Source organism: Phyllostomus discolor, chromosome 10 (genome assembly GCF_004126475.2).
Source record: "Phyllostomus discolor isolate MPI-MPIP mPhyDis1 chromosome 10, mPhyDis1.pri.v3, whole genome shotgun sequence".
Taxonomy (NCBI): domain Eukaryota; kingdom Metazoa; phylum Chordata; class Mammalia; order Chiroptera; family Phyllostomidae; genus Phyllostomus; species Phyllostomus discolor.
Window position 1 is genome coordinate 50,742,955 of NC_040912.2, and position 14,817 is coordinate 50,757,771.

The 14,817-nt window shown below is 34.3% G+C and overlaps 1 protein-coding gene across 2 annotated transcripts in view; it reads right to left on the reverse strand.

Annotated features, from left to right (window-relative positions):
- Window positions 1-14,817, reverse strand: part of PNPLA8 (patatin like phospholipase domain containing 8) — a 54,194-nt gene that overhangs the window by 18,330 nt on the left and 21,047 nt on the right. For both annotated transcript variants that reach the window (XM_028525318.2, XM_028525319.2), the window contains exons 5-7: window positions 13,643-13,737; window positions 9,951-10,122; window positions 172-229 (exon numbers count right to left, since the gene is read on the reverse strand). In XM_028525318.2, coding sequence (XP_028381119.1) covers window positions 172-229; window positions 9,951-10,122; window positions 13,643-13,737 — 325 coding nt within the window. The remainder of the gene's footprint in view (window positions 1-171; window positions 230-9,950; window positions 10,123-13,642; window positions 13,738-14,817) is intronic.

A 14,817-nucleotide genomic window follows, 5' to 3' on the forward strand; every position in this document is an offset into this window, starting at 1 on the left:
ATATAGAAAAGGTCTAATGATCACATATTTTCATAGAATGACTCAATATATAAGGAATCAATATAATCTATTAAAAGAGGTTCCTAGATTTTTTCTTTAATAAAAGGCCTTCAGCATAAGTATTTTCACCTCATCTTCAACTCTAGCTAGGTGTTATATACTCTAACTTACCTTAGGACATGTGGGGTTTCTTGCTGTTTCAATCATTAGTGAAGATCCCATTCTATCCCTTTATTAAAGGAGAAAAATAAATTATATCAAAATTATTTTATCTCCTAACATCAGGGAAGATACACTAAGCAATTATTATTTGCCAATGGCTTTGTCAAAGTGCTATGAGGGACCAAATTAAAAAAAAATTGTAAGACTTCCTCTACTAGGCTTATCCAATCAAGGCACATGAACAGTATGTGATTATTTATTTATCTCTGATTCAAACTACAGGTGCCTATGGTTTTGCAGGGGGTGGGATTATATAGGCTGCAGCATTGGGAAAAATACATAGAGGTGTAGCTTAAAAGGACACCAAAACATGTCAAGATAACACATTCAAAGTCAGGACATAAATGGGAAAGGCACAGATGCACAATACATGTGTTGTTTTCAGGGTCCTTCTGACAGGATAAAGGAGCTGTGTGGAGATAAGACTGCAGAATGGGTAAGCTAGTGACAGGGTAATCCAGATACCAGATCAAGGACATTTAGACTTTAAACTTGTATTAGTAATATAAAGCCAATGTCACCACCATCCCCCCAAATGTTTTTTAAGTCATCTGAATTGGCATTTGAATTATTGTAACATTATAGAAATTGTCTTTGGGCAGCAATTTTTAAAATTCCGTGATGGGAATTTTGTTTCAATGCAGAGTTTTTCCTGACTTAAAATTATCCCCTTTCCCTTGTATGGACTATAAAGATCATGATTTTTACCAATTTGCTTCAATAAGGAAAAACATTTTTCTAATGACTTTTTTTTTCAAATAATACTCATGTTTCTCAACTAGAATGTTAGTGAATTCACATAAAGGTAGTATTAACAAATTTTATAGTAATCTACCCTTCAAAATCTTTCAAAGATATTAATGTAAAATACTTTATAAAACAGACAAGATCTTTGTCTTTCCCAACATGACCTATGTTTCTTCTGCATGAAGATCAATGCAATTTTAATCTTATACAGATCTTTTACTTTATCTTTTCATAGAACTCTTGCTGTAAAATTGGGGCAGAGATCCTTAGGAGCATGTTGCTCTCACACTTTAAACAAAGTTCACATTTACTTTTTGTTTAAACTTTGCTTTTATTAACAGAACCAAAATGTGGTAGTGAATTAAGTTATAAATATAAATTCAAAGAGAAAGTCAAGAACATTGCTTATTTCAGAGAGATGCCAAAATATTTTTTAAAAATCTCAACATTTCTAGATTCTGCTGATGCTATAATTAAAAATATCCCTAAAATAATACAAAATCATTTTCACAGGGGCAAATACCTATAAAAGTGCTCTCAATAAACAGTGAGAAAAAAAAGAGGAGGAAAAAAAAAAGCCCAGAGAGTAGGTATGGCAGAATATAATAATAATGGCCCCCAATGAATACACTTCCTGATATCCATATACCGGTAAATAGTTCCTTCCCACCTAGACCCTGGGTTCGAGTGGCTTTGGTCAGTGGGACATTGGCAAACATGTGTAGCAAAAATCTTTTCATTTCTATAATCTCTACTGTTAGTTTTAAACTTGGTCTGTGTTAAAAGTAAAGGTTAAATCATACACTGCAAGGTGTAGAAGGATTTGTTTTAAATAACCCAATGACAGATTTGATTACAAAGTTTAAGCTATTAACCATTTAACAATTCTAAACTTGTGGCATCTTTTCTTTGGTTTATTTTTGCTTTTATTTCTACAATGCACTAGTTTACCATCTAGCAACTGCACTGTAAGTATTAAAACAAGGACTAGGAAGATTGTTATGGACATTACTGTTTATTACAGTTTCAGTAATAGTTATCTCTACTTCTCAGTGATTTAAATGTGACCAAGCCTTCTATACTTTGTCATAAAAAACAGGTTTTCCAGGTCACTATTTTAGTGCATATCAAAAAGAACTTATGGTGTGTTACTGTTGATTCACTTTGAATTAAAAAATATATATATTGCAGCAAAAATAAACACATTAGAATAAAATAAAATAATACTTTTGCACTGGGGCTTGCCTTCTTGGAACTCTGAGACTACTGTTATGAGATAAAGTCCAGGTAAGAGTCCAGCTGTCCCAGCCATCTCAGCTAAGCAGCTGACAGCCCACAGCCATGTGAGTTTAGATAAGAACAGAAGAAACACCCTCAAACCACAAAAGGATGAGACTAAATCATTGTTATTTTAAAACAACAAGTTTTGTAGGGATCTGTTTTGCAGCAAAGGTTGAGTGGAAAAGTTGAAAATGGAAAAAAGAACTGATCACATTTAGAAAGTTTTTCAATGATGTGATTAGCAATAAAGAAGCCTTTAAAGGATCATCAGTGAAACAGCAATAAGCAAATAGATGAAAATATTCTAATGAGTAACAAAAGGAAAAAAACATTTCATAGAACACAGGCTGGTTTTAAGGTAATTTTGCAAATACTCATGAAAATCTTTTCATCAGTACTATGATTTTATGATGAAAATACAATTTTCTTTTTAAATAGACACAAAAGAAGACCCCAAAAGAAGCAATGAACAACATTAATGAATGAAAAGATTACTCAACTGGAAAGATGACATTAATCCAAAAATAACTTCTACATTTCATGTAATTTCAATCAAAATATAAGTGCGATTTTTAAATAAATAAAAATAACCTAAGGTTCATTCTGGAGATAAAATGAAAATACAGAACAGATTTATGAGAATCAATATAAAAACATTATGGAAAAGATCAATAACTAAACAGTGACTTTGGAATAAAAATGTTAAAATCAATTAAAAAAACCAAAAATTTGACCAAGAATTCAAAATATAATAAATTTGGTATTTCAAAAATCAGTGGAAAAAAACAAAAACCTACTTGTTTACACCGAGTATCTACTATAGGTACAGGGACATTTGATTTAACATTGGAGTAAAATATTCAGTCTGACCTTCCTATAACATACATCAAAATAAATTTCAGATGACAAGGATTAAAAACAAAATTAATTAAACTTTAGGACTAGAAAATAATATAAAGATGTATTTCATTTTAATATAAAATTATCTTTCTAAACATGAAAGCAAAGTTAAAATAAAAAATGATTTGACTAAAGATTTTAAATTCCTCTAACATTAAAAAATATTGTTAATTTAAAAACACAGCAACATATAAATGTTTCATATATTTACAATATAGTGAGGAATGCCATGATAGGAAATGAGAAAATTTATGCTCTTGAAATTCACCAAAATATCATCTATATAATATATATATAATTAAGACACAAAAAATTGTTACAATTTATCAAAGTGATACAAATTTGAAATATCAATTTAAAAAACTCTCAAACTAATGGTTTTAAAATTAAAATGTTTGGCGAAGTGGAAATACAAATTAATGCTGTTGGGTGAATAAATTAGGTCAATTGTTTTGAAGGACAATTCATACATATATATTCATGTATATTTATATATATATAAATATATAGATCTCTCTCATATAGCTAGCAATTTTTAAAACATGTACATTTTCTGCCCCAAAAGTTCACTCTAGAAATTTACCTTAAAGATATAATCAAAGATTTAAACACAAATATAGGAAGTCCATTTATTTTAAATTGTAAATATTTCATAGTATCCTTCCTTTCCAATAGGGGATTTGTTAAATAAAAATGAGTAGTACATCCATAAAATAGGACAGTGAAAAACCATTAAAATGTGTCTCAGAAAACAATGACGTAGGATATCATTCATGAAAAAATGCTAAGGTAAAAATGCAGGATCAAAATTACAGGTTTATTATCACCTCAATTTTGTGAAGGGTTATTAAGCACACACACACTCAGAACCTAATACACACACACTTATTTATCTGCAAGAAATTCTAAAACAACAAAAAAATGCACATCCCTATGTCAACAGTATGATTATGTGTTATCAATTTTCTTTACATGTTCAATATTTCCCATGATTATTTTTTAAAATTATTTTATTGTTGTTCAATTACAGTTGTCTGCATTTTCCCCCAAACACCCCCAAATGCTCTCCAGTTCCATCCATGCTGTCGAAAAGGGTAAGAGCTGCTTCTTTCTTTCTGCTCCATAGAATTCCATTGTGTAAATGTACCATTACTTTTTGATACACTCATTCACTGATGGGCACTCAGGGTGCTTCCATCACTTGGGTATTGTAAATTGTGCTGCTATGAACACTGGGGTGCATAAGTTCTTTAGGATTGGTGTTTCAGGGTTCTTAGGATATAATCCCAGCAGTGGAACTGCTAGGTCAAAAGGTAGTTCCATTTTTAGTCTTCTGAAGAAATTCCATACTGTCTTCCACAGTGGCTGCACCAGTCTGCATTCCCACCAACAATGCACTAGGATTCTCTTTTCTCAGCATCCTCTCCAACACTTGTTTGTTGATTTGTTTATGATGGCCATTCTCACTCGTGTGAGGTGGTACCACATTGTGGTTTTGATTTGCATCTCTCTGTGACAGCTAATGATGCTGAGCATCTTTTCATATGTCTCTGAACCCTCTGTCCTCCTTGGAGAAGTGTCTGTTCAAGTCCTTTGCCCATTTTTTAATTGGATTGCTTGTCTTCTTAGAGTTGTGTAAGTTCTATATATTTTGGAGATCAAACCCTTGTCTGAGGTATCATTGGCAAATATGTTTTCCCATATAGTTGGTTCTCTTTTCATTTTAATGCTGTTTTCTTTAGCCATGCAGAAATTTTTAGTTTGATGACATCCCATTTCTTTATTTTTATCTTTATGTCCCTTGATCTAGGGGACGTATCAGTGAAGATGTTGCTCAGTGGAATGTCTGAGATTTTCCTGCCGATGTTTTCCTCTAAGACTTCTGTGGTGTCACAACTTATATTTAAGTCTTTTATCCACCTTGAATTTATTTTTGTGTATGGTGTTAAGTCAGTGATTGAGTTTCATTTTTTTGCACGAAGCTGTCCTGCTCTCCTATAGGATTTTCATTTCTTGAAGAGGCTATTTTTACTCCATTTTATGCTTCTTTCCCTTTTGTCAAATTATTAATTGACCACAGAGACTTGGGTTTATTTCTAGGCTCTCTTTTCTGTTCCATTGGTCTATGTGCCTGTTTTAATGCCAGTGCCAAGTAGTTTTGATCACAGTGGTCTTGTGAGAGAGTTTGATATCAGGTATTGTGATTCCTCCTGCTTTGTTCTTCTTTCTGAAAACTGCTGCAGCTATTCCGGGTAGTTTATAGTTACATATAAATTTCTGAAATGTTTGTTCTATATCTGTGAAATATGTCATTGGTACTTCAGTAGGGATTGATTCGAATCTATAAATTGCCTTGGGTAGTATGGACATTTTGATGATGTTAATTCTTCCAATCCATGAACATGGTATATGCTTCCATTTCTTTGTGCCTTCCTTAATTTCTTTCTTAGTGTTGTATAGTTTTCTGAGCACCCAACTTTTACCTCCTTGGTTAGGTTTACTGCTAGGTATTTTATTTTCCTTGTTGCTGTCTCAAAGGGGATTTTTTCCCTGATTTTCATTTCTGATATTTCACTGTTGGTGTACAAATGCCTTTCATTTCTGAATATTGACTGTGTATCTCACTGGTCAAATTCACTTATTAGGTCAAGTAGTTTTTTGGTGGAGCCTATAGGATTTTCTATGTATACTATCATGTCATCTGCAAACAGTCACCGTTTTGCTTTCTCCTTTCCAATTTGGATGCCTTTTATTTCTTCTTGTGTGATTGCTGAGGACGTCCAATACTATGTTAAGTAAGAGTGGTGAAAGCAGGCATCCTTTTCTTGTTCCTGATGTTAGTGGGAAAGCTCTAAGTTTTTACCCATTGAGTATGTTGGCAGTAGGTCTCTTGTATATGGCCTTTATTATGTTGAGGAATGTTCCCTCTATTCCCAGAGGAATAGTTTTGTTCAGAGTTTTTAACATAAATGGGTGCTGTATCTTATCAAATGCTTTTTCTGCATCTATTGATATGATCATGTGATTTTTGTCTTTCATTTTGTTTATGTGATGTATTACATTTATTGATTTGTGTATATTGTACTATCCTTGCATCCCTGGGATGAATCCCAATTGATCATGGTGTATGATCTTTATAATGTATTGCTGGATACAGTTTGCCAATGTTTTCTTGAAGATTTTAGCATCTATGTTCATCAGTGATATTGGCCTGAAGTTTGCTTTCTTTGTTGTGTCTTTATCTGGTTTTGGGATTAGGATGATGATGGCTTCATAAAAAGAGTTTGTTAGTCTTCCGTCTTCTCAGATTTTTTGGAATAATCTGTGAAGGATAGGGGTTAGCTCTTCCTTAAATGCTTTGCAGAATTCTCCTGTGACACCATCTGGTTCAGGACTTCTGTGTGTCAGAGGCTTTTTGATTACTGCTTCAATTTCATCAGCTGTTATTGGTCTGTTCAGGCTTTTTGCTCCTTCTTCATTGAGTTTTGGAAGACTATGTTTTTCTAGAAATTTGTTCATTTCCCCTAGGCTTTCAAATTTCTTGGCATATATTTCTTCCCAGTAATTGCTTACAATCCTTTGTATTTCTGTGGTATCAGTTATAATCTGTCCTGTTTCATTTCTGATTGTGTTTATTTGTGTCCTCTCTCTTTTTTTCTTGATGAGTCTGCTTAAGGGCTTGTCGATTTTATTTATCTTTTCAATGAACCAGCTCCTGGATTCACTGATCCTTAGAATTGTGCTTTTAGTCTCTATGTCATTGAATAGTGCTCCGATCTTGGTTATTTCCTTCCTTCTACTTGCTCTGGGCTTTGTTTTTTGTTGTTTCTAGAGTTCTTGTAGGCATAGGGTTAGGTTATTTGTTTGAAAAGTTTCTATGTTTTTAGGTGGGCCTGTACAACTATGAACTTCCCTCTCAGGACTGCCTTCACTGTGTCCCATAAGTTTTGGATTGATGTGAGTTCATTTTCACTTGTTTCCAGAAACTTTTTGATTTCTTCCTTGATCTCATTCTTGACTCATTCATTGTTTAATAGCATGCTATTCAATCTCCATGAGTTTGAGTGCTTTGGGTTTTTCCCTTGAGATTGGTTTCTAGTTTCAGTCCCTTGTGGTCAGAGAAAATGCTTGATGAATTTGTTGAGGCTTGTCTTGTGTTCTATCTTGTGGTCTATCTTTGAAAATGTTCCACGTGCATTTAAAAAGAATGTGTATTTTGCTTCTTTGGGATGAAAGGCTCTATATATCAGTTAAGTTCATTTGATCGAGGGCATTGTTCAATACCACAGTATCTTTGTTGATATGTTGTTTAGAAGATCTAAATTTCTGACAGTGGGGTGTTAAAATCCCCTACTATAATTGTGTTGCTGTCAATATGTTTCTTGTAGTTCTTCAATACTTTCTTTATGTATTTGGGTACTCCTATGTTGGGTGCATATATATTTACAATATTTATGTCTTCTTGGTGGATTCTTCTCTTGAGTATTATGAAGTGACCTTCTGGGTCTCTCTTTATGGACCTTTTTTGGAAGTCTATTTTGTCTGATATGAGTATTCCTACCCCGGCTTTTTTTTCCTGTCCATTTGCTTGGAAGATTTGTTTCCAGCCCTTCACTTTCAGCCTGTGCAGGTCTTTTATCCTGAGGTGGGTCTCTTGTAGGCAGCATACGTGTGGGTCATTTTTTCTTATCTATTCAGTTATTTTATGTCTTTTGATTGGAGCATTTAATTCATTTACGTTTAAGGTTATTATTGATAGGTACTTATTCATTGTCTTTTATGTACGTGTGTTCCTCTCTTTGTCTCTCTTTTCCTTCCTTTCCTTAAAGCAGTCCCTTTAGCATCTCTTGCAGAGCTAGTTTGGTGGAGGTGTATTCTTTTAGGCTTCTTTTGTCTAGGAAGCTCCTAATTTGGCCTTCCATCTTAACTGAGAGCCTTGCTGGGTAAAGTAGCCTTGGTTGCAGGCCTCTAGTTCTCATTACTTGGAATATTTCTTGCCATTCTCTTCTGGCTTGGAGCGTTTCTATTGAGAAGTCAGCTCCTAACCTTATCAGGGATCCCCTGTATGTTACTTCCTGTTTCTCTCTTGTTGCCTTTAAATTCTCTCTTTGTCTTGGAATTTTGCCATTTTAATTATGATATGTCTTGAAGTGGGCCTCTTTGGGATCCTCTTGATTGGGACTCTCTGTTCCCTGGATTTGTGTGACTTTTTCTCTCATCAAATTAGGGAAGGTTTCCACTATTACTTTTTCAAACAGGTTTCCTATCCCTTGCTCTTCTTCTCCTTCTGGTATCCCTATTATACAGATATTATTACATTTCATGTTGTCCTCCATTTCCCTTAATCCTTCTTCATTCTTTCTGCGCATCTTTTCATGTTCTTGCTCTTTCTGGGTTTTTTTTTTCCTACCATGTTCTCCAGCTCGCTGATTTGATCCTCTGCTTCTTCTAGCCTGCTTTTGATTCCTTCTACTGTGTTCTTCTGTTCAGAAATTACATTCTTCATTTCCTCTTGGCCCATGTTGATAGTTTCTATTTGCATTTTCATGTTGCTCTAGTTTGCAGTGGGTTGTAGTTTCCCTGTAGTTTTTGGTAATTCTCTGTGAGCTCATTGAGTTTCCTGATAACCATTGTTTTGAATGATTTGACAGTTGACTTTCCTCTATTTCATTTAGCATTCTTTCTGAGGCTTCCTCCTTTCCTTTCATTTGGGAATTGTTTCTTTCTCTTCTCATTGTGAGATTCTTCTTGTTAGTGTCTGCTTCTGAAATTGATCAGTTCTGACTCCTTGGTTTCATGGTGTGAACTTCTATGGAAGAAGACCTGTGAGATTCAGTAGGATAGCCTCCTTGATCTCCTGAGCTTGCTGGTCTTGGGCTGTCATTTATGTTGGCTCTCTGTATGTCTTTGGCTTTTGATTCTTGTTGGATCTTCCTTTGGTAGGTCCTTCCCTCCAGCTGGTTAACTGAGGGGCACTCCGTCCACATCTTCTATTCTGTTATGCAGGTGTGGACACGTTTTGTTGAAGCTGGTTCTTCTGTCTGTATGTGGTTTTTAGGCTTCTCTCGCATTCTTGTTCAGCTGTTTGTTCTGATTTATCTCTCTACCATTTAGTTGTATTCCCAGATTGGTCATGGATTGAGGTTAATGTGTCTTCCACTCAGTCCTTCACCATCTTACATTGTTATCTGTTGGCCGTTTCTTTGTTGGTGCGTTTCCTCTTCCAGCAGGTATACTGGTGTTCACAGTTCCCACCTCATAGTAGCTTAGTTTGGCTTTGCCCGAAAGAATACTCTGAGATATATATGACTATTTTTTAAAAACACATCAGCATTGGTCCAATAATTATGCAACTTATAAACTAATATATTGCAAGGTCAAGATTGTGTAAAATTCTAAGTTTCTATTTAATCCTTCTACTTCGGAATGTGGCTATAATGGCTTTGTTGTGTTTTGAAAAAAAGATTTAAAAATTAATGTTATAGAAGAATATCTGTTAATGACTTCTGAGAAAAACCAATATGGTAAATAAAGACAACAGGACGCAGACATGGTCTGTACACAGTATGGTATCAATTTCTGAAAGACAATTTTAACTGTTATATGCAAATCTCACACACACAAACCCAAGAAAATAGTGACTACAACAGATTCACCAAAATATTAATCATGATTATCTCTAACTAGCGGGATCAATACCTTAATATACTTCCTTATATTTTTCCACATTATAATCTCATTATAATATGTAGTATTACCCAGATAATCCAAATGTTGTTAAAAAGAATAATTAAACTTACTTAAGAATATTTTCCCATGTTTGACTGTCATAAAATGCATGGCTCCAACTCATTTTGACTGTTCCCACGATGACATTTTGTGAAAACACATCTGTTCCTAATTTTCGATAAAGTTCCTCACATTCATCCAGGGGCATATGAAATAATCCCAACATGAATGCTAATATAGCACCTGAAAGGAAACAAACTTTGTCACTTGGGACAATCTACTTAACCTCTCAGAGCTCTAATTTTTCCTTTATGAAGCAAGAATAATTACAACAAAATTTTACAAGGTCCTTATATTGGGATAACATATGTAAAGGGCTTTATTTACTCAGCCTCAATAAGGCTACATAAATGGCAACCAATGATGATGATGACAATTTAAAAATATACAAAGTCTGTTGTTTTATCTTACATTAAATCATACATAATTAAGATACTGTGGTACAGAATGTCCTTTCTAACCTTAACAAATTCCTTAGTTTTGGTCACTGTAAACAGTATACTCAACAGGTTTCCAATTCATTAAAAAAACTGCTCCTCCTTCAGGCTGGTTCTGGGAACCGATGTAATTAAAGAGATGAGGTTTTGGGGATATTATTTTAAATAGCATATTTCATATCCTAGCTGCAATTAGTGGGACATGCTGCCACCTAGTGTACCTAGTTGGCTTAACCCTGAACTAACAAGAAAAATTGGAGAAAGGTTTAGAGGGATGGAGAGACTGTCGCATTGGACAAGGCAAAGACCAGTATCATACCACTGCTTACTTTGAGATTGCAAAGAAAGAGAAAACAGAAAATCACTACCATACTGTATTTTATATATTTTATTATATTTAGTTTTATTCTAGTGAAAGGTAAGACAGCTTATATTTGAAAATACACTGTGTGGCGTAACTATATAACAAATTTTATTTTTCAATCTGTAGAAAAGTTGTACTTAACACAAGAAATAACTTGCTAAAAAATCAAGTTTCTTTCCTTTTAAGAAGAGCTAATATATAAATGAGAAGATATTAAAGATACTGAATTTTATTAAACTGGTAATGACATCACCTTTGTATTAAATATGTATTTATTAACTATCGAAATTATAAATGAAACAAAATTTCCACTTGGAAAATGCAAAATGAAAAAGAAAAATATAAATACTGTATTATAAATTAAGTTTAACATAAGCTAGAAAACAATAGAAAAGATATAATTAATATAGAAATGTACATCTTACATAAACTGGTATTCTATTCCATGGGTTAATCTTTGTGACTTAAAATTCTCTTTACTGAACACCCACCTACTAAGAATAGTGTCAAAGCAAGAAGTTACCTTGTAGATATGTTTAAATATTTGAATTGCTAGGACTATTCTAAAATGTAAAAGAAATAGTTAAGGTAATATCTCCAAAAAAATTACCAAAAAAACTCTAGCCCTGGAAAATATTTCTTGAAAAAAAGTTTCCATAGTTAAATCAATTTGGGATATACATACTATTTTCCAATTCTGAAAGTCACAATGCACTTTTAACACACCAAAAGATCTCAGAAGTGCTTCTATAAAGAAACTTGTTTAACTTCCTTTAACCCAACATTTTCCAAATATGTCAACATCTTGAGGAATTAGTATTCAGTGTAATATCATAGAAATCTGATTCCCAAAGCCATTCAATCATCCCTGTGACTATTCTTATTCAGTTTTCACAACTTGTTATAGTTGACAGAAATAATCTGGACAAATCATTTGACTTTGTTGCTAGTGGTCTTTAAAACTACTATTATAATTCAAAAAAAATTAGATAAAAGATATAGAAATTAAAATCATAGTTTATCTATGAAGATAAACTAAACTGAGAAATGATCAAGTCAAATAAAATATATAGCAAGGATCTGTGATCTTAATAGTCCTTCAGAGTTACCCGGGAGGTAAGCAATAGCAATGAGTATCCTGAGATATGATGTGAAGGCGTGGGAGGTATTGGGAGTGGGGAATAGATGGGTGAGAGAGCTGGGGTAAGGAGAAAGAAGAACGAAACGAAAATTCATATGATGATGAGTCACTAAAAACTAAGAAATTATTCAGTACGACTGTATCCTAAGTTGCCAATTTCTTCTATATAAACACGAAACTATAAAATTTAACTATGTGTCAACTAGCAATATTAAAAGTAGCCTTTAATAAACATAGATTCTCCCATTTATCAATTTAAATTCTGGCTTCAAATGAAATGGGATACAAAGTGGGGGTTCCCAAAAATACTCCCCATAGCCTAAGGTTGGGGGATGAGGGAAGGGTATGATACTGCAGTTAAAAGACTTTTTATAGCAATGGCAAGTTGATAGCTAATTGACAGCAGTGCTACACCCACTCCCTGCCCTCCTCCTCCGCCAGGGTAAAAGGTTTATGTGACTTTCAGACCTTGACTTTTAGACCATACAATGAATCCTGATGCAGCTGGGAAGCTTATATAGTACCTGTGCGAGAGGCAGGAACCAAAGACCCTTGTGTCACAGGGTACTCCTGCCCTGACTAAAGATGGCAGCCAAAATAAGGTAAAAGATATGGGGAAACTGGCAACAGTAGCACATTGTAGAGGGTCAGATGTGAGGTCACATAGGAAGCTGCAGGTCAGCATTTAAAATAAGGGCAGGATGAGAAAGAGAAGGGTAGCAGCCATGTGGTTTGAAAGGGTATAGAAGGGCCACCTCATTGGCCATAAGGTCAACAGTGAAGAGCAGCCAAGAGATCTGAGAGAGGAGGCAGCAGCTATGAGGAAGGAGCCATAAAGTAGGGGGATTTGGCATGAGGTCTGGTGTGTAATGAGGTACCACGTGATTTAGAGTAAGGAGAAGCCCAGCGGTTTTGGATTAAGAGCTGGAGTAAGAAAATAGGAGACCCACTGGGAAACCTGCCCGGAGAACACAGTGGCAGAGCTGATGGAGTCATGTAGACCTATCTATGTCTAACCAAGCACAGATTAGTGGGAGATGCCTGGCATGCTGAACTGTGACGAGAAATGCTGAGACGCAGATTTCTGCTTTTCTGAGACAGTACCTCTGACAGCTGTATTCTAAAACTAGCCTGGGTTGGCAAAGGGGGGCAGGATTATGTGTTTTGGGGTGTTTTAAATGAAGTGGGACTTCACAGCAGAAACCTGACATTATTCTGAATCTGTATAACCTGTGAATAAACATTCCCTTTCCTTTTCCACCAAACTCTTGCCTTGAAAGTCATGCTTCTTGGTGACAAGCAATCAAACCCCACAGCTGTTCCAAAACAGCATAGGCAGGGTTCCGTAATACAAACAACCAGATTAAAGAAAAATTACAGAAAAAGCAATTTGCTTTTTCTCACAAATAAGTACAATCTTATTTATCTTAAATATCCTACTGATTCAAGTACAAGTTGAGTACCTACTGACCTTTCATTTCATCACAGTCCTTAAAGTGACTATACCATAAAGCAATAATTCAGTTTGTAACTTGTCACTGTGACTTATACAGAAAATATTAGCACACATGTTAAAAACTCTCTTCTTAATGTTACCTTATTCCCAATAAATATTTTTAAAAGTTCATTAAGCAAACCAAAGAATTATTCACCAAAACATGAAATTAATATTCATCATTTCAAAGAATGATCTTGAACATAAGTGCTTAATGTTCTTTTTCTTAATGCACTGCTAGGATGTACCATTCCCATAATAATTACCTGTGCTTACACCACAGATGTAATCAAACAGCTGGTGAACTGGCTTCTGAGTAAGTTCAACTAATTTTCGCAGTGTCTGAAGAGCAACCAAACCCCTATAAAAAATATAAAGGCAAAATATAAAGGCAAAAATTCCTGTTTCAAGGAAAGTTAAGTTATTGAATAAAACAATCCTAAAAGTTGCTTTTCTAGCCTGTATGCTAATACAAAAACAAATAATATAATTTAGTATCAGCAAAAGTTGCTTAAGTTTTCAGATGACTTTTGAATATCCAATACCTAAACAATGGTACAAAACCTGTGCTACAGCTGCACGTTTTAAAATTTATATTAGTGTCTACACTACAAAGATATGCCAATGTATGATTAAAAAAAAAATCCCAACTGCCCGGGCTGGGTAGCTAAGTCACTTAGTGTCATCCTAGTTACGAGTTCAATCCCAAGTCAGGGCACATACAAGAATCAACCACTGAGTGCACAAGTAAGTGTAACAACAAACTGATGTCTCTCTCTCGCTCTTCCTAAACATCAATACATAAAAAATAATAATAAAAATAAAAACATCAAAAATGCTACAACGGTGGAAAATACTTAAAGTTTAAACTCACCAGTGCGGGGATGTCATATATTGGTTTCTCTCTTACCAATGTAGTCAGTCACCTATGTCTCTACACGACTTGGTTTACACATTTCACTAGTCATGTCTTTAAACTTTTATTCATTTTTTAAAACTCTTAACCACCTTAGGATAGTGCTTTATATTAAGAATGTATTAATTTATGCTACTGACTTTATTCATTTCTGGATCTTTGCTAAAGGCCGCAAATAACTTCACAATGAATGTAAAAGATGAAATAGTCTAGGAAGTGTAGGTCAATTCAGGGTATGTGTATAGGCCAATTCAGGATAGACAATTCTGTTTTGAAAAATTTTGAATTTATTTTTAAATTATAGTTGATATACAATATTATATTAGTTTCAGGTGTATAACATAGTGATTAGACAGTTATATAATTTACAAAGTGCTCACCCTGGTAAGTCTGGTAAACTATCTGGCACCATACAGTTATCACAGTATTATTGACTATATTTTCTATGCTGTTCTTCACATCTCTGTGACTATTTTGTTGTACTTCAAAATCCTTTTACCTTTTCTACCCATTCCCGCAACCCAC